Source organism: Paramormyrops kingsleyae, chromosome 24 (genome assembly GCF_048594095.1).
Source record: "Paramormyrops kingsleyae isolate MSU_618 chromosome 24, PKINGS_0.4, whole genome shotgun sequence".
In the NCBI taxonomy this organism is placed as follows: Eukaryota; Metazoa; Chordata; class Actinopteri; order Osteoglossiformes; family Mormyridae; genus Paramormyrops; species Paramormyrops kingsleyae.
Window position 1 is genome coordinate 330,502 of NC_132820.1, and position 25,088 is coordinate 355,589.

Here is a 25,088-nt window from a genome sequence, read left to right on the forward strand (position 1 = left end):
CACTTTATTGCAGCTTACATTATTAAGGCGGCCCGTTTAATTAAGCCCATCAATATGGTCTCTTCCTTCGCTATAATTAATTTTACCGCCATTAATTTCGGCCCTTTCCAATTGCTTTGTTAGGCTTAAAATTTATATTCTGAGACCGGCATAATAAATCATTCATGAAAATCAATCTCGACATGGATGTAAGTCTCGTCTTCGAGAAACTTCAAACCAGTGCATGGAAAAGGCTTTTCGGGAGCGGACTTGCCGGCGCAGAGCCTGCGCAATATTAAAGTTAATGTTTGACCCCATTAACGGCACCCTGGCTTTTCAGATGAGATCGAGCTCTGGAGGGTATAGTTTGACGGATTTGTCATATTTATTTTTTTCCTCATATGAAACAGCAGCTACCACCCATAATGAATAATGTCTCCTCGTGTATATGTTATTTATAAAATGCCCTTCCAAAAAGTAGGCCTACTGCAAACATACACGTCTATGTTACTACTATATTATGTTATTCAGCCTGCTAAGCTGATGGTACTTATTTTGCAGGGAAAGAACAGTTAGTTTTATTCGTTTTGACAAAATCCAAGCAAACGGATGAGTGGTGTGAAAAATAACCCGAAACTTAAGGATATTTTTAGATCAAAGCTATATGGTGCAGGGGCCCTTTGTGAAAAATCACAACATTTTGCTGCAAAGCCGTGCCAGGAAGGAGCACTCGCAGTGGGTGACGCTGCCACATAGTGGTTAAGTACCTGCATTCATGTACAGCCGGAACCAAAGTTCAAACACCACAGCGGTGCTGCTATTGCCGCTATTGGTAAATACAAAAGAGGCCCCACGGCGGTAATAATAATGCACTAATCAAGTGTCTGGAAAATGTGCGTTGCCGTTTCCAGTTAGCCTGGCCCAGTATAGGAATACAAACACAAATTCATCTAGCATAACCAGTTAGCAATATAAATATTAGGAATTACTGCATTATGTCACAACCACTATTCACTATTCACGAATAGTCTGATGTTCCAAAACGAAGGTCCCTCGATGTTATAGTACAGTTAGTGTAGTCAGTGGTTTTAATAAGGTATAGTACAGGTTTACTATACGACAAGGGTGGGGGAGTTTGCTGTATGTTTTCCTTGTGGTGACAGAAATAACGGTGCTGTTTACGGCCCTTCCCATGCTTTAGTTAAAGCTGCACTCCTCAAGCGAATTCCCCTTCCTCTCTGTGCCGCCAATGGCAGCTCTCATGCACTCGCTGCAGCTCCTGCCTGCGCTCCCCCTTCCTCTCTGTGCCGCCAATGGCCGCTCTCATGCACTCGCTGCAGCTCCTGCCTGCGCTCCCCTTCCTCTCTGTGCCGCCAATGGCCGCTCTCATGCACTCGCTGCAGCTCCTGCCTGCGCTCCCCTTCCTCTCTGTGCCGCCAATGGCCGCTCTCATGCACTCGCTGCAGCTCCTGCCTGCGCTCCCCTTCCTCTCTGTGCCGCCAATGGCCGCTCTCATGCACTCGCTGCAGCTCCTGCCTGCGCTCCCCTTCCTCTCTGTGCCGCCAATGGCCGCTCTCATGCACTCGCTGCAGCTCCTGCCTGCGCTCCCCTTCCTCTCTGTGCCGCCAATGGCCGCTCTCATGCACTCGCTGCAGCTCCTGCCTGCGCTCCCCTTCCTCTCTGTGCCGCCAATGGCCGCTCTCATGCACTCGCTGCAGCTCCTGCCTGCGCTTCCCTTCGTCCGTCACTAGCTGGTTGAAGTTACACTCGCTGATGCTTTTTCTTTTTTAGGCGTCACAGTAACTGGTGATGTGAAACCAGCAGGCTCGATTACCAAACGCAGGTAACAGCTGTAGGAAGGTGTTTATCTGGGATCGGATTAAAATGCTTCTTTCTTGGTTGGAATTTTAGGAAAAGTAACTACTTATTCTAGCTTCCTGTCCTAGTCTGGGTCACAAGGCTTACTTTTGGAAATGAGAAAAATGCATAATGGTGAAATGTTGTTTTTTTGTTTGGTTTTGCTAATGGGGTATGTACTCTTTTTGGAGTGGTTTGCACTGATTAAGCGTGAATCGGCTGTTTAACGTAACAGATGTCTGTGTTCGGAGCTGGAATGTGGCCAGGCAATGCAGGTAGAGACGCTGCCGTTTCAGCTAAATTCACATTACGAGTCCCGCCTTCCCTGCCGTCTGATGGATGGGTATCGCGGCCTGCCTTTGGCGGGCAGGTTTCCCACGGCCTCCGCACCGGCACCAGCCTCGTGCGGTTCTCCTGTTTCCATGGATACGCCTTATACCCTCAGCCAAGATGGAGAGCTGGCAGGATGACGAGTCGACGGGGAGAAATCCAGTGGTCTGAGGAGCGTGGGAGTGTCCCTTTGAGGACACGCTGGCCCCCCAGGCTGAGGCCCCATCGCCGCCGCGTACGGACATGGCAATAAATCCCGCATGGCCGCAGCCTTGGTTCCGGAAAACACCTTAATTGCCCGGTTTCTTGCCATGTCGTTCCCAGCCTTCATTTCTCGGCTCCCTCATTTGCATGAGCCGCAGCGACAGGTGAACGAAGAGGAGCGTCAGGCGGATCTGATTCGCTGGTAATTCCGCAGCGTTCATAGTGCAGCCCAGTCCATTTCCAAGGGTTTTTGCATCCTGTAACCAATCAAATCGATTCTCTGCTCCTAACGACCCATCTGTTAATTGGGCGTGACCTGTTCATGTCCTACGCCGGTGATCTGTGGTGATTTAGGAAGGACAGCAGCCCAGTGGCCCTTCATGGGAATCATGCTCATAATACCGGGGGTGGGCATTTCGGAGCTGGGGTGTGCTTGCTCAACAAGCCCCTCTGAAGACAGAGACCGGGGAAATGGTCTAGGTAGGGGGGGGGGGGTTCCAGATTTCTGATTTAGTTTGGAGAACAATCCGTGCGTGTCTATTCTGTGTTTTTATGTTGCTTGGAAGGTGGAAAAACTTTTACGGACAGGACATTGCCCATTACCAGTATGCATACTGTGGACAGTTTAGGGGCCAGGGACACCCCAGACTGGACGTCGGCTGTCACTGGTACACACACTGTACACCGTTTAGAGGCCCTCGCTCATACTTACGCTCCATCTCACTTCATCTTCCTTCTCCTCTTCACTCCCAGGCAGTGACTCTGCACCATGAACCCAATGGCACAGCTGTACTACAAGAAGGTGAGCTACTCGCCATACCGCGACCGCATCCCGCTGCAGATTGTGCGGGCGGAGGCGGAGCTGTCGGCCGAAGAGAAGGCCTACCTGACGGCAGTGGAGAAGGGCGACTACGCCGGGGTGAAGCATGCCCTGCTGGAGGCTGAGATCTACTACAACATCAACGTGAACTGCATCGACCCCCTTGGGCGTAGTGCCCTGCTCATCGCCATCGAGAACGAGAACCTGGAGGTGATGGAGCTCCTCCTCAACCATGGGGTGTATGTGGGCGACGCGCTCCTCTACGCCATCCGCAAGGAGGTGGTGGGAGCCGTGGAGCTGCTGCTGTCCCACCGCCGGCCCAGCGGGGAGAAGCAGGTATGGTGCCAGGCGAGGTTCTCAGGAGTACCTGTAGGGGCGCTGAAGGCCACTTTTCTGAATGGCTTCTGGGCTTTGCATTAGCTTACTGTCTGTGTTCATAGCCAGGGTTGATTTTTCATGTTGAAATTCTTATTGTGGAGAGTTGTTCAAGCTCATCTGTTTCTCATGTGTCCTCTACTCCAGTGTGTTTCCTGAGTAGTGCCACGTGTATCGTGCAGCAAGCACAAAACTAATTAGTTTGACTGAGAATGTTCCAGACTTGCCTTCCAGTAACTGAGACTCCCCATCCACCACGTCTCACACCCTCACAAGCCCCCAGATGGCTGATCAGCACCAGTTGTCTTGCAGTGCTGTGGAACTCCTGCTAACAGGCATCCATTGACTAAATAACTGCAGGTACTTGCTGGTACCCTAGACTCCCATGAAGTCAAACAAAGGCTGCATTAGAGAGTAAGGAAATGTGAAGGAGACCAGATCTCCGATCAGCAAATTCACATGAAACAATTCGTAAAATAATTAATTAATAATATGTGAATAACGTGATTCTTCAGGGATCCCAAACCTCACAGTGAAATAAATGAGTTAATTTTTCTTCATTAATGAATCCATCCATCCATCTTCTATAACCACTTATCCAGTTGAGGCCCACAGTGATCCCAGATCTCACAAAGCCCAGGGTGCAAGGGCGGGACACACCGGCCTGGATGCCAGTCCATTGCAGTGTACAGACACACCGACACACACAGACACACACACACAGACACAGACGCACACACACAGACACACACGCACCGACACACGCACACAGACAGACACACGCAGACACACACGCAGACACACACACACAGACGCACACACGCACTGACACACACACACACACACGCACACAGACAGACACACGCAGACACGCACACACATAGACACACGCACACATAGACACACACGCAGTCAGACACACAGACGCACACACACAGACGCACACGCACAGACACACACACACAGACGCACAAACACAGACACGCACACACATAGACACACGCACACACACGCAGACGCACACACACGCACACACACAGGCACACACATAGACACGCACACACACGCACACACACACAAACAGACGCACACACACACACAGGCACACACATAGACACAGACACATGCACACACACAGACACACGCAGACACACACACAGACATACACACACACACACAGACCTATACTCATACAGATGAGGATCGTCCATTCATTTCTATGGGCATAACCCTAATCCCAACAATGATACCGTAACCCCTACGCAGCCCTAACCATAACCATAAATAACCAAATAAAACACTTTAAAAGACTTTTGGCAATTTTAGTTTTTTGATTGCAGTCACAGATTTTATAAAATTGAATTTCCCCTTGTGTGGACCAAAAGAATGGCGTCAAAATAGCAGGTTTTTGGTCCCCACAATGTAATGTATACCTGGATCACACAGATACACATAGATGCACACACACACACACACACACACAAACAGATACACAAACACACAGACACACACAGAAGGGGGCGTCCTGGAGGTACGAGGGCTACATCCCCCCCCCCCAACGGAAACTCTGTTTGGCGATTCATGAAAACGAATTGAAACCAATCAGTTGGTTATTGCGTTGAAATAATGCGTAATATTTCTTTTTTCCCTTCCCAGTGAATACAGCTGTACAGATAGATACATTCAGCATGCAGATGAAATTATGGGGAAGAAAAAGCAATTTCAGCTTGCCCTCGGACGATACATCCTCATTTCCAGCACTCTCGCATGCATCTATTTTCTTGCCTCTTTTACATAGTGTAAATGAAAATATATTTGCTGCATCTCTGGGCTGCCGTGGCCCTGCGTCTCGCCTGCATCCTCCCGCCTTGTTCACTCATTTGCCGTTCACAGCGGAAAGCATGTAGCTAGAGAGGCCTTTAAGCTGGTGGCTTTGTGTGGAATTAAAATTGAAGAGCTCGGCCTGTTAGCCTGCCGCTCAGTCTGAAAAAACACGGCTGTTCTCATATGCTCCTTACTCCTTCTCCGCAGCCTTTGTGTTCATCTTTTCAGTTATTCACCCTGTGCCGTCCATCCCTCTGCCCCATCAGGTCCCCTCGCTGATGATGGACAGCCAGTTCTCAGAGTTCACCCCTGACATCACGCCGATCATGCTGGCTGCTCACACCAATAACTACGAGATCATCAAGCTCCTGGTGCAGCGCGAGGTGAGCATACCACGGCCACACCGCATCCGTTGCGACTGCGTGGAGTGTGTCTCCAGCTCCGAGGTGGACAGCCTGCGCCATTCTCGCTCCCGCCTCAACGTCTACCGGGCACTGGCCAGCCCATCACTCATCGCCCTCTCCAGCGAGGATCCTATCCTCACCGCCTTCCGCCTGGGCTGGGAGCTGAAGGAGCTGAGCAAGGTGGAGAATGAGTTCTGGCAGGAGTACGAGGAGCTGTCTCAGCAGTGCAAGCACTTTGCCAAGGACCTACTGGACCAGGCACGCAGCTCCCGCGAGCTGGAGATCATACTTAACCACCGCGATGATCACAGTGAAGAGCTCGACCCCCGCGAGTGCCATGACCTGGCCAAGCTGAAACTGGCCATCAAGTACCATCAGAAGGAGGTAGGTGGCATTCCATGGAGGCTGGGGCGTGGGGGGGCAAGATGGGGGCAGGGGCACTGAGAACATAACCCCCCCCTTCCATCTTTAAGTTAGCATAGCAGTGAATGAGCCGTGGAAACAGTTGCGAAACTGGCATGTGAATACGAGACTTCATCTTGATGTGTTAATTTGCTGAAAATGAGTTGGGCAATTCATCAGATGAATGCTTATTGTAGAAGTGCCATTACACCTTCCTTCGATTACGTATGAGTGATGAGTGCCTGCTCAGCTGGTGGGAAACGATGAGCTTGACTGCAGTAAAGCTCCCAGCATGACCAGTAACCACCCCAGAATGCAGGTTTCCAGTAGCAGAGGCGGCAGCACAGCTGTATGCGGGCGACTGGCAGGCAGTGGAGTTTGTGAACAGAGCTGGAATCAAATGACCATTCAGTTTTGTGATAGACTGAGTAAACAGTAGGTATGAAACTTAGACAACCTGAGAAGATATACTGTGGTTGTAGTTTTTTGGGATAAGAATATTCTTTGCTAGTTATTCTTAGGAAAAATGTTTCAAATCCCCAGAGGGTCACTGTGATCCCATGAAGATTGGTGACACCTCACCAAGTGCTCCAATCAGCAGAATGGGATACGGGGTTTGGGCTCCAATCAGCAGAATGGGATACGGGGTTTGGGCTCCAGTCAGCAGAATGGGATACGGGGTTTGGACTCCAGTCAGCAGAATGGGATATGGGGTTTGGGCTCCAATCAGCAGAATGGGATACGGGGTTTGGGCTCCAATCAGCAGAATGGGATACGGGGTTTGGGCTCCAATCAGCAGAATGGGATACGGGGTTTGGGCTCCAGTCAGCAGAATGGGATACGGGGTTTGGACTCCAGTCAGCAGAATGGGATATGGGGTTTGGGCTCCAATCAGCAGAATGGGATACGGGGTTTGGGCTCCAATCACCAGAATGGGATACGGGGTTTGGGCTCCAGTCAGCAGAATGGGATACGGGGTTCGGGCTCCAATCACCAGAATGGGATACGGGGTTTGGGCTCCAATCACCAGAATGGGAAACGGGGTTCGGGCTCCAATCAGCAGAATGGGATACGGGGTTTGGGCTCCAATCAGCAGAATGGGATACGGGGTTCGGGCTCCAGTCAGCAGAATGGGATACGGGGTTTGGGCTCCAGTCAGCAGAATGGGATACGGGGTTCGGGCTCCAGTCAGCAGAATGGGATACGGGGTTTGGGCTCCAGTCAGCAGAATGGGATACGGGGTTCGGGCTCCAGTCAGCAGAATGGGATACGGGGTTTGGGCTCCAGTCAGCAGAATGGGATACGGGGTTCGGGCTCCAGTCAGCAGAATGGGATACGGGGTTTGGGCTCCAGTCAGCAGAATGGGATACGGGGTTTGGGCTCCAATCAGCAGAATGGGATATGGGGTTTGGGCTCCAATCAGCAGAATGGGATATAGGGTTTGGGCTCCAATCAGCAGAATGGGATATGGGGTTTGGGCTGCAGGGCAAGATCTGGCTGAGAAATATTTGCATGGTTCAGCAGAGATTTCGGGTTTCGAGGGGCTCCAGTGGTTCCCAGCCTGTAATCAGCTGATGAATGACACTTTATGTAATTGATTTGAGTTCCTGTTGATGAACAAGCCTCTGGGGCTGTGAACGGCACTGTTGCCTCACACCTCCAGGCTGGGGCTTTGGATCCAGTCCCTGCTTCTCATCTTGGCTCCAGGCACCTCCAGTGGATGACGGATATTAACTCCATTGTCATCTAGTGAGTTTAATGACAATTGACATACAGTCTTTCCAATGTTAGGTTCTCGCGAATGCAGGTTGAGCCATGAGACCTGAGAACATTTACATTTATTTATTCAGTCTATAATTTTGTCCAAAGCAACGTAGAAGTGAGGTGGAGAGTACCTGCAGCTGTCCAGGACACAACGAGCCATTAGTGCAGCTGGGCTGAGCCTCCAGTGAGAGACCAGTAACAAGTACAAGTGCAGCTTAGTACCACAGCAAGTGCTTTGCAATAAATTACGAAGAACTAAGCAGGAACCTCATGAGATCAATAAGATCAATTCAAATCAGTGTCGAGTGCAAAAACAAGACCATTCAGGACAGGCAAGTGACCAGCTAAGGGGTTGTAGAGAAGTTCCTTGAACAAATGGGTCTCGAGGCATTTCTTGCTGGTTGAGAGGGATTCTGATGACAGGATGTGGCTGGGTAGTTAGCTCCACCATCGAGGAACCACACATGAGACTTTCAAATGGTGGAGGAATCCCCAGGAATAGTAGTGATAAAAAGTAACTAATAAAAAGAGCGTAATTCATGTTATATTTTGACTTGTGTATGCAACACATTAAAATGTCATGACAACCACCATTCCTGGCCTATCACAGACGTATGTTACACGTTATACAAAATAACATTTCTATAAACACAGACAACCACAGATACATTTCCTAATTGAAGTTTGATTAAAACAAATGCAAAAATTTATTACACATAACTCTTTTATTCCTCAAGCTATGTTTCTCTTTAATATCAATATAAACACCAGGTACATCCAACCACTAAGTTTTCCTATATGTAGGGATGCAAAGCAATTTATTCTACTTTGCCTGAAACGATGAACATCTCTGCTTTAAAGGCACACAATCCGGATTTTCTTTATAAATGAAATTTAATGAACAGACGCATTTTGTTTCATCTGGTACACCCCTCAATAAAACTAATGGCGTGGTACATATTGAACTCAGGGAAAATGCTTTTCCAAACTCCATCCATCCATCCAATTCATTTTTTTTTTATATATATGTATAGCGCCTTTCACAACAGTGTCGCCCCAGGGTGCTTTACATGGGTGTATTGTGAAACATTACAACATCATTAAGAGAGAATAATACATCCATAACTCTGAGCTATTAGTTAAGTTCTCCCCAAGCGTGCTCGTTTGTATAGTTCTTATGTTCTTAAAAACAAAGAAATGGAAAGACAGCAATGAAAGAAAGAGCCAGATGACAACGGAAGAGAAGAACTAAAAACTCCCAAGTAGGGAGAAAAAAAAACCTCTGGGGGTCCAAGGTCAACTGGCTGCCCCCCCCCCCCCCAGGCATGATAACATTATAGGGGAAAAAATCAATCCATCCATCCATCCTTCCATCCATCCATCCATTTTCTGTACCTGCTTGTTCTATGCAGGGTCCGGAGCCTATCCTGGAAGTGACAAGGGTAAGGGAAGGCAAGGGAATAATCCAGGATGGGGAGGATTCTTGGGGGTGGGGCATCAAACACAGGAGTGATTTTGTGATTCATTTAATAACTTGCAGTTCATCTATCCTACTTAAGTGGAAAACAGCAGTACAGCAGCTGGGGGGTTATAATGAGAATGGCTGGAACAGGTGGAGTTTTGGCTTTGGGATGAAAAGTAGGAAGCGCTGAAGTGTGACATGAAATAAATAGCAGATGTTTGTTCCTCACACAGTACCACTGCGGAAACATACACCGGGTGTAGCCAGAGGGGGGCAGCAAGAGAACCTAATTAGGACTTGATCATGGGTGAACGTCACAGAAGCTAGGCGACTGGTTTCAAGATAGAAAGGAGGAGGAAGAGCCACGTGATCATGGCAGGGAAATTGGGTGGTCATATAAGCTGTGGTGTCTGCAGTACAGAGACAGGGTGGTCATATAAGCTGTGGTGTCTGCAGTACAGAGACAGGGTGGTCATATAAGCTGTGGTGTCTGTAGCACAGAGGCTGGGTGGTCATATAAGCTGTGGTGTCTGCAGCACAGAGACTGGGTGGTCATATAAGCTGTGGTGTCTGTAGCACAGAGACAGGGTGGTCATATAAGCTGTGGTGTCTGCAGTACAGAGACAGGGTGGTCATATAAGCTGTGGTGTCTGTAGCACAGAGGCTGGGTGGTCATATAAGCTGTGGTGTCTGCAGCACAGAGACTGGGTGGTCATATAAGCTGTGGTGTCTGTAGCAAAGAAGCTGGGTGGTCATATAAGCTGTGGTGTCTGCAGCACAGAGACTGGGTGGTCATATAAGCTGTGGTGTCTGTAGCACAGAGGCTGGGTGGTCATATAAGCTGTGGTGTCTGTAGCACAGAGGCTGGGTGGTCATATAAGCTGTGGTGTCTGTAGCACAGAGGCTGGGTGGTCATATAAGCTGTGGTGTCTGTAGCAAAGAAGCTGGGTGGTCATATAAGCTGTGGTGTCTGCAGCACAGAGACTGGGTGGTCATATAAGCTGTGGTGTCTGTAGCAAAGAAGCTGGGTGGTCATATAAGCTGTGGTGTCTGTAGCACAGAGGCTGGGTGGTCATGTAAGCTGTGGTGTCTGCAGCACAGAGACTGGGTGGTCATATAAGCTGTGGTGTCTGTAGCACAGAGGCTGGGTGGTCATATAAGCTGTGGTGTCTGTAGCACAGAGGCTGGGTGGTCATATAAGCTGTGGTGTCTGTAGCACAGAGGCTGGGTGGTCATATAAGCTGTGGTGTCTGCAGCACAGAGACTGGGTGGTCATATAAGCTGTGGTGTCTGCAGCACAGAGACTGGGTGGTCATGTAAGCTGTGGTGTCTGCAGCACAGAGACTGGGTGGTCATATAAGCTGTGGTGTCTGTAGCACAGAGGCTGGGTGGTCATATAAGCTGTGGTGTCTGTAGCACAGAGGCTGGGTGGTCATATAAGCTGTGGTGTCTGTAGCACAGAGGCTGGGTGGTCATATAAGCTGTGGTGTCTGTAGCACAGAGGCTGGGTGGTCATATAAGCTGTGGTGTCTGTAGCACAGAGGCTGGGTGGTCATATAAGCTGTGGTGTCTGCAGCACAGAGACTGGGTGGTCATATAAGCTGTGGTGTCTGCAGCACAGAGACTGGGTGGTCATATAAGCTGTGGTGTCTGTAGCAAAGAAGCTGGGTGGTCATATAAGCTGTGGTGTCTGCAGCACAGAGACTGGGTGGTCATATAAGCTGTGGTGTCTGCAGCACAGAGGCTGGGTGGTCATATAAGCTGTGGTGTCTGTAGCAAAGAAGCTGGGTGGTCATATAAGCTGTGGTGTCTGTAGCACAGAGGCTGGGTGGTCATATAAGCTGTGGTGTCTGTAGCACAGAGGCTGGGTGGTCATATAAGCTGTGGTGTCTGCAGCACAGAGACTGGGTGGTCATGTAAGCTGTGGTGTCTGCAGCACAGAGACTGGGTGGTCATATAAGCTGTGGTGTCTGTAGCACAGAGGCTGGGTGGTCATGTAAGCTGTGGTGTCTGCAGCACAGAGACTGGGTGGTCATGTAAGCTGTGGTGTCTGCAGCACAGAGACTGGGTGGTCATATAAGCTGTGGTGTCTGCAGCACAGAGACTGGGTGGTCATATAAGCTGTGGTGTCTGTAGCAAAGAAGCTGGGTGGTCATATAAGCTGTGGTGTCTGCAGTACAGAGACTGGGTGGTCATATAAGCTGTGGTGTCTGCAGCACAGAGACTGGGTGGTCATATAAGCTGTGGTGTCTGCAGCACAGAGACTGGGTGGTCATATAAGCTGTGGTGTCTGCAGCACAGAGGCTGGGTGGTCATGTAAGCTGTGGTGTCTGCAGCACAGAGACTGGGTGGTCACATAAGCTGTGGTGTCTGCAGTACAGAGACAGGGTGGTCATATAAGCTGTGGTGTCTGCAGCACAGAGACTGGGTGGTCATGTAAGCTGTGGTGTCTGTAGCACAGAGGTTGGGTGGTCATATAAGCCAAGTGCTTAGCAATTCCTTAAGCCCAGACTCCTGCCTTAAGAGCAGACACTCTGTTAACAGTGGTGAGAGGCAGTCATTATGGGCAGAGTGCTTTTTATTTCTATTCATAACTGGGTGTTTTTATAGGACAGACCACACCAGGCTGGTTAAGCATCTTCTGTAGCCCAGCAGCACTGAATCTCATTGGTAGCAGAAGGACTCTCCAGAAACGCCGGTGCATTTCCCCGCCTTCATCTGTGAATTCACCCCAGGCCCCCCCCTCTTCTGGGGGGGGGGGGGGTTTCGCCTCAGTCTGACGTCTGACATGCCCCCCTCCGCCTCCCTCTCCCTCTCGTTCCATCACCATTGCCACTGGTTCAGGGTACAACTGCTCATTCACCAAAGAATAAGCGGAATCATAGAAACAATCTCTCTGTCTTGGCATGAGTGGTGTGAAGTGACACTTTTTTTGCCAGATGAGGTACCGCCTGTGAAATCTGTCCTGCAGCCTGCATCATATTCATCTTCATCATCATTTGACCTAGAAGAGCACCTCTGACTGGAGTCCTGCTGGTAAGGGAGCAGCCTTATACTCATAAATTTAGGATTAATGGAAACAACAGGTCTAGCCATCAGCAGAGTAAACAGGGCGGCTGTATCCTGTTAGCTGGCATTTCTGGGTTTATTCTCATGAAACGTCAGGAGAGATGTGTCTGTTTCAACACACATGTGTAAGGAGGAGGAAAGGAGTGTTGCTGAGATGGAGGAGGGAAATGGTGAGATGTTGGGTGATTAAGCGCATAACTAGCTATGTTACAGCGGTCCAGGTCACTCAGCACTTTCTGAATAAACAGCTGGGCTTCTTTGCTGATATATTACAGTGTTTGAAACCAGGGCTGTGGAGTCGGAGTCGAGGAGTCAGAGACAATTTTGGGTACCTGGAGTCGGAGTCGGCAAAAAGTTAACCGACTCCGACTCCGACTCCTACTAAATTTAAATGGGAATTAAAAAAGTAAGTTGAAATGTCCCAATTCACAAACAGTCATAATAAACTACTTCTCTGCTGTAAGAATAAAGCCCAATGCATGCAGTGCATAATGTTACCACAAAACGAACATGTCAAGTAACCATGAAGCATGCTTTTCATTGACTGTATGCGTCACTATATGGGATGTAATGCACAGGTAAGGTGCGGCACCGCTTTCCATTGTGTCGTGTTCCACTGTTACAGGGAACTGTGAACCTAGCCTAAAGCCCCCCATACATTTACAGATGCACTGCCGATTTTTCGGCCGTTCAACGAGTCATCACGCGTCAAACGCCGGAAAAATCATCTGGTGTGTTCTCAGCTCCGTCGGCTCCCCTTCGCTATGCGCTAGTGAAAACCTTGTTTTCATTGTGTTTGTCTTTAATCTGGCATTATAGTAGAGTGTTGGCTTCCTAGCCAGTAGTTCTGTGGTGAAATGACATGTATGTTGCCTTCCTTTCCTTCAATGGATGTAGAAAATACATTAGCATAGTATATACATACAGAGGAGTCGGAGTCGGGGAGTCGGAAGATTTAGAAACTGAGGAGTCGGAGTCGGAGCATTTATCTACCGACTCCACAGCCCTGTTTGAAACTACGCTGTTCACTTGTGCTGCATGGTAGATTTATCACAAATAGACTGGCAGCTCAGTGTCAGTCTCGGTGCTGTTAAAATCTCAGAGCTGGATGGACTTCCAGACATAAGATGTCTGCATGTCTGATATTTTACGTGACAGGAGGAATGTGATAGCCTGTTTCCTTCGCTTGTGGCCTGCTTCCAAATTCTGTCTGCAGAGTGTGAGTTCATGGCTTCCACGCTGCAGTAAAGAGGGTGTTGCTGTAAATCCCTTAGGGAATGTTCTGAAGGCTCGATTATCCTCCTGCTGAGGCCAGCGTGTCATTCTGGTGTATAGTAAGAGCAGTGGTAGTGGTCTTTACCTTCAATTCAAACCACACATTTGCTTGGGCCCCCAAGGTTTGGCTCCCTCTGTCAGCCACTAACAGACAATAGACTGGGGGGCGCCTGAAGTGACTTTTTGAGTGGGGCCTTAGAAACGACAATTTCCTGAATGTTCCATTGCAATTGCAAGGCCTCACCACCCACATTTGCTGTAGACGTTTAGGGCTTCTTCCTGCCATGGATCAGGGTAATGGCCTAAACTGCACTGCCCCCTAGTGGAGAGGAGGAGTGCTTATCCTGGCTGGCAGTCCTGGTGGTGAATGTTGACGCCACGTCTCACTGAATTACTCTTAATAGTGTAATTGCCCATTGCTGAGCTAGGGGGTGTGTAATTCCATCCCTGTGAAATGGATTCTTTATCCACAAGCCTTTCTTTAAGTAGATATGAACGGCGGTGCTAACCATTTAGCACTTGTGTGGAGCCCCTGAGGTTTGGGGCCCCCAGAAACAGTCACTACACCAAATTACACTAAATACTCAAAAAACAAACTGTTTCTCTCACGTGGGAGATACTGAAGCAGCACATTCTGCTAGCCAGCTATGATCTTCTGTGGCTTTTTTCTACTTATTTATTTAGCTTTTTAAACATCTGAGGAGGGACGGGGGGGGGGGCTTGAGCAATAAACCTGTGCCAGGGTGTGATTGTATGTTTCTTATGAGCTACTGAACGCCAGCAGCTTCTGCCCCTTGGGCTGCTTTGCCATGCAGAGTTTTGTTTTCGTGAGTCTCAGAGTTTGACTGTATGGTATGGTATGGTAAGTTTAGACCGTCCTCCTGTCTCAGCCAGCTCACTGACTGCAGAATCACGGGATAATTAAAGGTAATGTGCAGAGAAGAAGCAGGAGGGACAGGAGGTACACAGAAGTCTGTTGGATTTATGAGTATCAATCAGGAGATGGTTCCTGCATCCCCGCTGGAAATGTCTCTGTGAAACTCGAGTCGGGTCAATGATTAACTGTGTGGCAAGAAAGCTTTGAAAAAAGAAGATAAAATGGAAAATCAATAAACATATCGTCAGGTGAGTGTCCTTGCAAATTGTATTTAAGCAGCCCCCCCTCCGAAGATTTTAGAGGCAGAGAATTAAAAAAGTCATTGCCGGTGGAATCCAACTTCTTTCAAGAGAGAAAAAGATTAGAGGTAAGACTGGAGAAGCTGTCATTTCAATTTCAAGCCGCAAGAAAACATTAAAATCTAAGGAGGCATAGATGGAGAGGAAATGTGTGATTTTCAAGACTCTGCGCTCCTCGCATGCGACGGCCTGGTCACCGCGAGTTTATCACGCTCACGTCCCCAGGGAGATAACAGCCCACTGTAGAGGAGCCTGAGGTTCAGGTTGGAGGCCAAAACCTGCCAGCAGAGAATGACAGAGGCAGAGAAACAGCGAGGGAATGTGGGACACTGCAGAGAAGATGGGGAGCAGTCATAGGTGGATAAGCCTGGTTCAACAATGGTCGGCATGGCAACAGAGAACCCAGGTCTAGCTGAAGGTGTTACAGTCAGTTGAGGTAAAAGCCCTGAATGGCTACAGGAAACAAGTAATGATTATAAGGCTTAAGCAAGCATTGTAACGGGAAAAGGAGGGAAGATAAGTCAGAACTGGACCGGAAAGCCATCCAAGTCACTGTTAGCCAGACTGATCCGGAGATTATCGGACAGCGGATGGAGTGCCACTGTGAAATCTGGAGCTAAAGCAGATTTCGAACAAAGGATTGTGGTTTTTCCTCAATACGGAGCCTCCCAGGTATGGATTTCAGGCTGCGGCTTTCCTCATAGCGAGGGAAAGTGCTGAAGCAGAAATAGCCAAGCGTCATCATTTCTGGATTCTGTCGGAGTCCAACGTCTCTCTGCAGTGGGAGGGCATAGAGCAGGAGAGCAGGATGGGGGTGTTGAAGCTTCCAAGGCAATGAGACGCAAACCACATCTATGCATCAATACATATCTACGCTTCACAAAGGAATCGACCAAAATATAATAATGACACTTTATTGATTCCTGTTGGGAAATTCTCTTTTTTCCTACCCGATCTTGCTCTCTTGCACAGACACTGGTAGGTGAGAGCGAGCACCGGGGGGGCTGGGGGTTAGGGGCCGTGCTCAAGGACCCACAGTTGTGACTATTCTCCAACCTGCCCTCCATGTGTACAATGGTATATTTTATACTTAGCCCTACTTATGTACTGTAAGGGTCCCTGAACCAGCTGCTTTAATCTTTTAATGATAGTTTGCATTTCCAGCCGCCATGTTTCCTGGCTGACCATCGTGAGTCACCCTGCGCTTTACTGTCCATATCCTGCTTTAATGGACTCTGTAATGAACTGCCGTCACGGGCCTTGCAGCCGAACTGCTCCTCTGCTCTGATGGCCAGAGGAACTTGATAGGTGAGGGGGGGGGGGCAGGATTAGCGTGCCAGGGGAATGGGGGGGGGGGGGTGTTGTGCAGAAGGGCGGGATCTCTCTCCGTGTCGCGTCTGCGGGGGTGAGCAGAAGGCGCCGTTTCATTCCATCTGACGCATCCTCGGAGACGGGGCGCGGAACCGGCACGCCTGCTAGGCATATTAGGCCTGAGCTGGGGGGGGACATCAGCCGCTCGCAGGAACACAGTGTAAACATTAAATATTTAGGGACCAGGGATGGAGAGCCACTCTGGGGCAGGACATGAGTAAGCACCCCCCCCCCCCCAGCCTGAGAGTGATCCTGTATCCTGTGAAGTTTAAAAGCTCCCATCCCCCCTCCCCCGCCTTATTTATTCATATCCCTGGTGAAAACAGCCACTGTAGCGTAACATTACTCAGACCCTAACCCCCCCACAGAGCTGCTGAAACGGGCAGTTTGCTGGGCGCCTACGACTGCCAGGCGGGTCCTTGGAGAATCATTTGATGTCCTGAGCGGCGCTCTCTGCAGCGGAATGTGGAGGAGATGTGCGGCCGGTTTCCACGGTGTTGCTGTCTGCAGTGCGCGCGCGCGCGCGGGGGGGGGGGTGGGCAGCTGTAATGAAGATAAAGCGCCTCTCTGGGGCCTCCTGGTCATGCATGGAGTTCGACCAGAGCAGAAACGCGAGAGCAGGTGCGTGTCCCTGAGAGTGCACGATGAAAACACTCCATTCTTTGGAAATAACAGGAAAATAGCGACTAGATAGGCATGTCGATGCTCATACGATGGAATCTGATTTTTAACTTGCGTAAGTATTCATGACTTGCATGACTGAAGAAAAGCTGTATAAAGCAAACCTAAGCTGTATAAAGCAAACCTAAGCTGTATTTGTAAGCAACAACTTCTCCTCGTTTTCTATAATTTTTCATGTGAGAAAAGCTTTAAAATCACTTCTATTGATTGAAACATTTGAAAGCATAACAAAGAATGATAAAAAAAATTAGGAAAAGAGAAGGAAGACAATGTGTGGATATTGTGGTACATCTGTAAAGTGCTGACATCCAGAGCAGAGCGTGCCCCCGCCGCCCTGAGCAGCGCGTGCCCCCGCCGCCCTGAGCAGGGCGTGCCCCCGCCGCCCTGTGCAGGGCGTGCCCCCGCCGCCCTGAGCAGGGCGTGCCCCCGCCGCCCTGTGCAGGATAAACAGTTAGAGGATGGATGGATGGATGGATGGATGGAAGGACGGACGGATGGATGGACGTCTGCAAATGCAGATACTTTGCATATCTCAGCCATCTGTGCTGGATGGGAGGATTTCAGCTGTTTTTTTTGTGAGATCTGTCTTCCTGACCCCCAGTAAGCTGGTTGTGATTGCGATGGCTCACGTTTAACCCACCGGAACATTTTCTCCTTTGCTCCTTTTTTTTCCACCAAATAAGCGTCTCCAGTTGTTAAGCAGCAAAAGTCCAGCGATCGGGCAAGTCTGCGGAGCGCAGGAATTCTGCATAAGATGGTGACAAGGCTGCGGAGCGCAGGAATGCTGCGTGAGATGGTGACAAGGCACAATCTAACCAGTGGGCTTCTCTGGGACATGTCCCACATCGGAAGCTGTGTTACTCGATGTTGGTGCACAGAGTGTAACCGGTTCTCATAGACAGTTCCTCCTTTCTGCATGTGCAGTGAGAATTATCCCTAGCCGACAGGAACAGCGTCAGCCTGTCTATAGCTCTCCTTTGCAGGATCCTTGGCTGCCCCTTCCTCACTAAAATCCCCCTCTCTAAGTGTCACCTGTGTCTGCGGACATTCTGACGTCAGTCACCTCACCGCGTGCTGAATCTCCATCCAGTTCAAGCATTGAAAACCACCAGGACACCTCTAGACCCCATTAGCAATGCTGTTTCCTAGCAACAGATAAATCGGCAAATCCGCTGGTGAGATCCGTCTGGGCTAAATGGCCTGTATGTAGTGTGGCGTGTTGCAGGTTCTAGGCTTCGCTCCCTGGCTTTGCCTCTCTGAACCCTACGGGTGACAGTCTGGACTAAATGGCCTGTATGTCTTGTGGCGTGTTGCAGGTTCTAGGCTTCGCTCCCTGGCTTTGCCTCTCTGAACCCTACGGGTGACAGTCTGGACTAAATGGCCTGTATGTCTTGTGGCGTGTTGCAGGTTCTAGGCTTTGCTCCCTGGCTTTGCCTCTCTGAACCCTACGGGTGACAGTCTGGACTAAATGGCCTGTATGTCTTGTGGCGTGTTGCAGGTTCTAGGCTTCGCCCCCTGGCTTTGCGCCTCTGAACCCTACGGGTGACAGTCTGGACTAAATGGCCTGTATGTCTTGTGGCGTGTTGCAGGTTCTAGGCTTCGCCCCCTGGCTTTGCGCCTCTGAACCCTACGGGTGACAGTCTTGACTAAATGGCCTGTATGTCTTGTGGCGTGTTGCAGGTTCTAGGCTTCGCTCCCTGGCTTTGCCTTTCTGAACCCTACAGGTGACAGGAAGGGACAGAGCAAATATTTACGGAACTCCCCCCCAGACCTTCTCAGCCAGCACCTTACTGCTGCTTATGGATGGTCATCATTGATATTCATAGTACATATATCAAGACAATCACTTCATTCATTTGTAACCAGATAACTGACCACCTAACCCAAGGACATAACTTTGGGTTGAGCTTTGGGGGGGTTGAGATCTCCACCCATTTACGGGTTTCCAGTGGGTTGTATTGGCTGGTTTTGGTTACTGGGGGGTTAGAACTCCCCACCCCCCCATAATTTATGCCAATGACCCAACCCATAATGAATACGCTGCCCCCGTTAGCACCCCTCAGCGGGGTAGTTAGGGCTTGGGGGGTGTTCCCGCTAGAGTCAGGCTCTTTCCCCATTCAAGGCGTGTGACGCCATCACAGCGCGCCGGTGTGGAGGATGATTGATACCCAGATGAGCTTCCGCACACCGTCCGCCAAGACGGTCCCGTAGGGGCATGGACACAGCGGAGCGTCGACGGTATATCTGAGACGTGGCTGGGCATGTCGCTTAGGAAACGCCAGGTTGGCTGATGAATACTGAGCAGTGTGGCCTGATGCCTGATAAATCACCGTGCCGCGCCATTCATCTTCCTTAGTTTGTGCTGTTTCTTTAGGGACTGTGTTTTCTTTGCTCTTTCGACGAAATGGATTGGATTTGCAGGTGATTACTCATTTCACCCCCCCCAGTTTGTGGCCCAGCCTAATTGCCAGCAGCTGCTGGCCACCCTCTGGTACGACGGCTTCCCCGGCTGGCGACGTCGCCACTGGGCTGTCAAGCTGCTCACCTGCTTCGTCATCGGCCTGCTCTTCCCCGTCTTCTCCCTCGTCTACCTACTGGCCCCCAAGAGCTCGCTGGGCCACTTCATCAAGAAGCCCTTCATCAAGTTCATCTGCCACACCGCCTCCTACCTGACCTTCCTCTTCCTCCTGCTGCTGGCCTCGCAGCACATTGTGCGTACCAACCTGCACATGCAGGGCCCCCCGCCCACTGTCGTGGAGTGGATGATCCTGCCCTGGGTGCTGGGTGAGCTAACCAGGGGGTGGTCCAAGCCTAACCCGTCCATCCATCCATCCATCCAGATCTATCATCTATCTATCTATCTATCTATCTATCCATCCATCCATCCATCCATCCATCCATCCATCCATCCAGATCTATCTATCTATCTATCTATCTGTCTGTCTGTCTGTCTATCTATCTAATCTGTCTGTCTGTTATATCTATCTGTCTGTTTGTTAAACTTACCCATCCATCCTTCTATCCATCCTTCATTCATTCCTTGGGGTTATTAACAATCATTAGAGGATGTGAGCCTATCAGGATCATATGAAGAGCCTATAAATTCTCTGTCACCCCCAGGCTTCATCTGGGCTGAGATTAAGGAAATGTGGGATGGAGGCTTCACCGAGTATGTGCACGATTGGTGGAACCTGATGGACTTTGCCATGAACTCGCTCTACCTGGCCACCATCTCCCTGAAAATCGTGGCCTACATCAAGGTAAGCCCTAACCCCAGCAGGATGGATCTGGCAGCCTGTAATAGGCAGACTGAGCCAGCACAGTGATGTCACCATTGAGGCCTTGAGTAGGGATTGGCCGGCCCTGCTCTCTTAGTTTATATTCACACACATATGCATCACTCTGCCCCTGGCACACGCAGTACTAATAGTGCTTATTTGGTGTGTCGGGGTGTGTAGATGTGCGTGCACTAATGACCGCCATCGTGCCGGCTATGGCGGCCTCTCCTTCACCTCCCCCCCCTCCCCCCCCCAAGTACAACAGCTCACGTCCGCGGGAGGAGTGGGAGATGTGGCACCCGACTCTGATTGCCGAGGCCCTCTTCGCCATCGCCAACATCTTCAGCTCGCTGCGGCTCATCTCGCTGTTCACGGCCAACTCGCACCTGGGCCCACTGCAGATCTCACTGGGCCGCATGCTGCTTGACATCCTCAAGTTCCTCTTCATCTACTGCCTGGTGCTGTTGGCCTTCGCCAACGGTCTCAACCAGCTCTATTTCTACTACGAGACCAAGGCATCGGACGAGCCAAACCACTGCAAGGGCATCCGCTGCGAGAAGCAGAACAACGCCTTCTCCACGTGAGTCCTGACCTGGCAGGCTTCAGCAGAGCCTTCCAATGATACTGATGACCAAACTGCTTCACTGTCTAACACCTGTGTGTGAATTTCACAGATGACCTTCAGCTGAAGGCCAGTTATTTACATCATTACATCACTCGTACCCGGGTAGGGTGACCAGATAATCCATGTCAGGAGGGACACTATGAGCCACAACAGGGTTTGTGAACTACCATTCCAACCATTTCAATTAAAAGGATTTCAATTAAAACCAATTCAGTTTTAAAGTAGTTTGTAAAACCTGAAGTAGCTCTGTGTACCCCATGACGTGGACTAGGTGGTCACCCTATACCCTGAAGTAGCTCTGTGTACCCCATGACGTGGACTAGGTGGTCACCCTATACCCTGAAGTAACTCTGTGTACCCCATGATGTGGAATAGGTGGTCACCCTATATCATGAAGTAGCTCTGTGTACCCCATGACGTGGACTAGGTGGTCACCCTATACCCTGAAGTAGCTCTGTGTACCCCATGACGTGGATTAGGTGGTCACCCTATACCCTGAAGTAGCTCTGTGTACCCCATGACGTGGATTAGGTGGTCACCCTATACCCTGAAGTAACTCTGTGTACCCCATGATGTGGACTAGGTGGTCACCCTATATCATGAAGTAGCTCTGTGTACCCCATAACGTGGACTAGGTGGTCACCCTATACCCTGAAGTAGCTCTGTGTACTCCATGACGTGGACTAGGTGGTCACCCTATACTCTGTGTTATGTGTACCTATCACATGAAATTAAATGCAGCTAATGTTAGGGCTTGGTCAGGGCTGCATGAAAGTCAGATATGTTCTAATATGTAAAAATAGGCTAAGCTGCAGGGTTATATTAAATTTATGCATTATTAGATTGTTCTCTGCATATCCAAAGGATATAATGTGCATGTTGAATGAAGGACGGTCATACTGGTTAATTAACAAAAGCACATTAAGAGACATTCATTTTCTGGGGGCAAAGCTGGTACATTATGAACAGGGAATCATTCTGTTGTGAACACAAACAGCCCTCGCATTAGTGCTCTTTGCTGACCAGTGAGGTCAGGTTTATAAAAAAGCAGTGAATGCTTCGTGACAATGATATTTAAACGGGACCTTCCTGGTCTCTGGCCCTCCGATTTAAATTAACTGTTGGAGATCAAGGTCGGTGTAAATCATGGTGAAACCCTTACTGGAGATTAAAGCTGTAACAAACCAAAGATGCTCAACTTATTAAAGAAATATGAAGTGTAGACCCTGAGCCCAGCCCACAAACACAGCGGGTTCTGCTGGGTTCTTTGTGGCTGAAGCTTTTCCGGGTTTCCTGCTGCATGTTCTGGTTCTCACTGCCTGTGAGCTTAACCCTGTAAGGCTGCATATTCAGCCTTTTTATGCAGAGACATCATTCAGGAGAGACACCCTGGGCTCGGCTCGCTCACCGCTGCTTCAGTTTGCCTGGTGTTTGCTGTTTAGAGCCTGGGTGCGAATGAATGTCAGCCAATCAGGTAATCTCTGCAGCCAGAAGGTCGGCCTGTTAAGACAATTTGAACGAAAAGTGCAGGATTTTACTTATTATTCTGAGTTTGTTCTGTGAAACTTTCAAAACTTATGAATTACTCATGTATACAAAATATGCTAATTTCCCAGGAGAAATTCAGATCTAGAACCTTTCTCGAGGGTCTAACAGCAGGGTTCGCTCCTGGGATTTGAACCAATAACCTTCAGCTGAAGCTCCAAGCTGTAGGCCAGTGTGATTATTTATGTCCCTAAATCACTCGTACCCGGGGAACTTTTAAACAGAAAACAAAACCCCTTTTGATGGGAGGTATACACTGTGAGAGGGCTGACATTCCTTCTGCTGTGATGTGTACAGTCACCCTTACATGATGTGTACAGTCACCCCCACACACTGCATCAGCACTGCATCACATCTCACCAAATTATCTCTCTGCAGAATGTTCAGATTGCACCCCCCCATACACCAGTTATATTACACTAGTATAAATGCGGGTGCCTGCCCCCTTTTTCACCCCCCCTCCACACTGATGCGAGTCTGCGTTTAATATTTCATGGAACATAAAGAAGAGTCTTGCCTGAAGTGGGGGTGCGTGCAGGAGTTGCATGGCAGATACATCTGGCATCCGCACGTGCAGTAATTGTGTTTGCTCTTCTCCCACTGTCTGTCTGTCTCCTCGCCAGTCACTGTGAGTTACCGTCACGCTGGCTCTCCCATCTGACCTGCCTTAAGGCTGATTTATGCTTTTACGCTGAATCTACGACGTTGATATAGCATAGCCGTGCACCCTACGCTGTAGGCTGACGTCTATAGTTATAGTTCTGGGAAGGTGTGCATCAGATTACACCGTAGGGCAAGGTATAGGGTACTTGGCTATGCCATAGGGTAATGTGGAGGGTACGCGGCTATGCCGTAGGGTAAGGTATAGCGTACGTGGCTATGCCGTAGGGTAAGGTATAGGGTATGCAGCTATGCTGTAGGGTATGGTGTAGGTTACATGGCTATACCGTAAGGTAAGGTGGAGGGTGTACGGCTGCACCGTACTGTAAGGTGTAGGGTACATGGCTGCATCGTACTATAAGGTGTAGGGTACGCGGCTACACTGTACTGTAAGGTGTAGGGTACGCGGCTACACTGTACTGTAAGGTGTATGGTAAGCAGCTACACTGTACACAGAAGTATAAATCAGCCTTTAGGGGCCCAGACCCATAGCGACTGAGTTGATAACCGAGGGTTTCCTTCATCATCCATCCCTCTTCCTGGATTTTCAGGGGATTGATTTTAAGGATTAAATAACTGATACTTTTACATATTTATAAAGGCTTTGTTATTTTTGGATTAAGGTTTTTGCATCACCACAGCCCATGAATGGTATGGGTGAATGGACGGACAGACAGAGGCATGTTTATATATAGCAGGGGTCTCCAACTCCGGTCCTAGAGAGCTACTACCCCGTAGGTTTTCTGTCCCACTAGGCTTCTGATGAGCCACACTTGTTCCTGGTATTTACCTGAGAACAGGTGTGGCTTACCAGAAGCCGGGTATGATAGAAAACCTACTGGACGGTAGCTCTTGAGGACCGGAGTTGGAGACCCCTGATATATAGTATTTGAATGGTGCCACTAGAGATGTTTGGCCCCATGAAAGCATGGCATATTGGTACCGCAACCTGTTTTGAATCCCACCTGCTCGGTCTGTATGGGCTTTGCACATTCTCCCCATGTCATGCTGGTGAATACTGCCTGATGCTGCCTGTGGCTGGAGACCCCATCCCCACACAGACACACACAGCCCAGCACTGATTGTGGTTTATGGAGAGATGAGAGCGATTAGCAATCTGGAAAATTCCTTAAAGGAACATCACCATCATTTATGATGTGACGCCCTTGAACTGACAGCAGCATCTACATCCCCTGTAGGTTGTTCGAGACCTTGCAGTCCTTGTTCTGGTCAGTGTTCGGCCTGCTCAACCTGTACGTGACCAATGTGAGGGCACGCCATGAGTTCACGGAGTTTGTGGGGGCCACCATGTTTGGGACGTACAACGTCATCTCCCTGGTGGTGCTCCTCAACATGCTCATTGCTATGATGAACAACTCCTACCAGCTGATTGCCGTGAGTCCCCCCTGCAGCCCCAGGGTGGCCGCACTGTTTCCTGTCTGTCTGTCTGTGTCTGTATGTTGTTTTTAGCATTTGAGCTGCAGAACCTGCCCCTGGGCTTCACCTCATTTCACCACAATTCACCTCGGGCAGCCCTGCGCTCATTTCCCCTGGGATTCACCTCGGGCGGCCCTGCGCTCAATTCCCCTGGGATTCACCTCGGGCGGCCCTGCGCTCAATTCCCCTGGGATTCACCTCGGGCGGCCCTGCGCTCAATTCCCCTGGGATTCCCCTCGGGCGGCCCTACGCTCAATTCCCCTGGGATTCGCCTCGGGCGGCCCTGCGCTCAATTCCCCTGGGATTCGCCTCGGGCGGCCCTGCGCTCATTTCCCCTGGGATTCGCCTCGGGCGGCCCTACGCTCAATTCCCCTGGGATTCGCCTCGGGTGGCCCTGCGCTCATTTCCCCTGGGATTCGCCTCGGGCGGCCCTGCGCTCATTTCCCATGGGATTCGCCTCAGGCGGCCCTGCGCTCATTTCCCATGGGATTCGCCTCGGGCGGCCCTGCGTTCATTTCCCCTGGGATTTGCCTTGGGCAGCCCTGTACTT

At 49.8% G+C, this 25,088-nt stretch overlaps 1 protein-coding gene across 4 annotated transcripts in view; it reads left to right on the forward strand.

Moving 5' to 3' along the window:
- Positions 1 to 25,088, forward strand: part of trpc5a (transient receptor potential cation channel, subfamily C, member 5a) — a 50,066-nt gene that overhangs the window by 17,510 nt on the left and 7,468 nt on the right. For 3 of the 4 annotated variants that reach the window (XR_011985168.1, XM_072706423.1, XM_072706425.1), the window contains exons 2-7: positions 3,124 to 3,526; positions 5,656 to 6,177; positions 19,441 to 19,777; positions 20,114 to 20,253; positions 20,529 to 20,851; positions 24,301 to 24,496. Coding sequence is in view for 3 of the 4 variants with exons in the window: in XM_072706423.1 (XP_072562524.1) it covers positions 3,140 to 3,526; positions 5,656 to 6,177; positions 19,441 to 19,777; positions 20,114 to 20,253; positions 20,529 to 20,851; positions 24,301 to 24,496 (1,905 nt within the window). In the remaining variant the exon portion in view is untranslated. Of the gene's footprint in view, positions 1 to 1,776; positions 1,823 to 3,123; positions 3,527 to 5,655; positions 6,178 to 19,440; positions 19,778 to 20,113; positions 20,254 to 20,528; positions 20,852 to 24,300; positions 24,497 to 25,088 lie in introns of those variants that run through there. The other variant, XM_072706424.1, reaches the window with a different exon arrangement.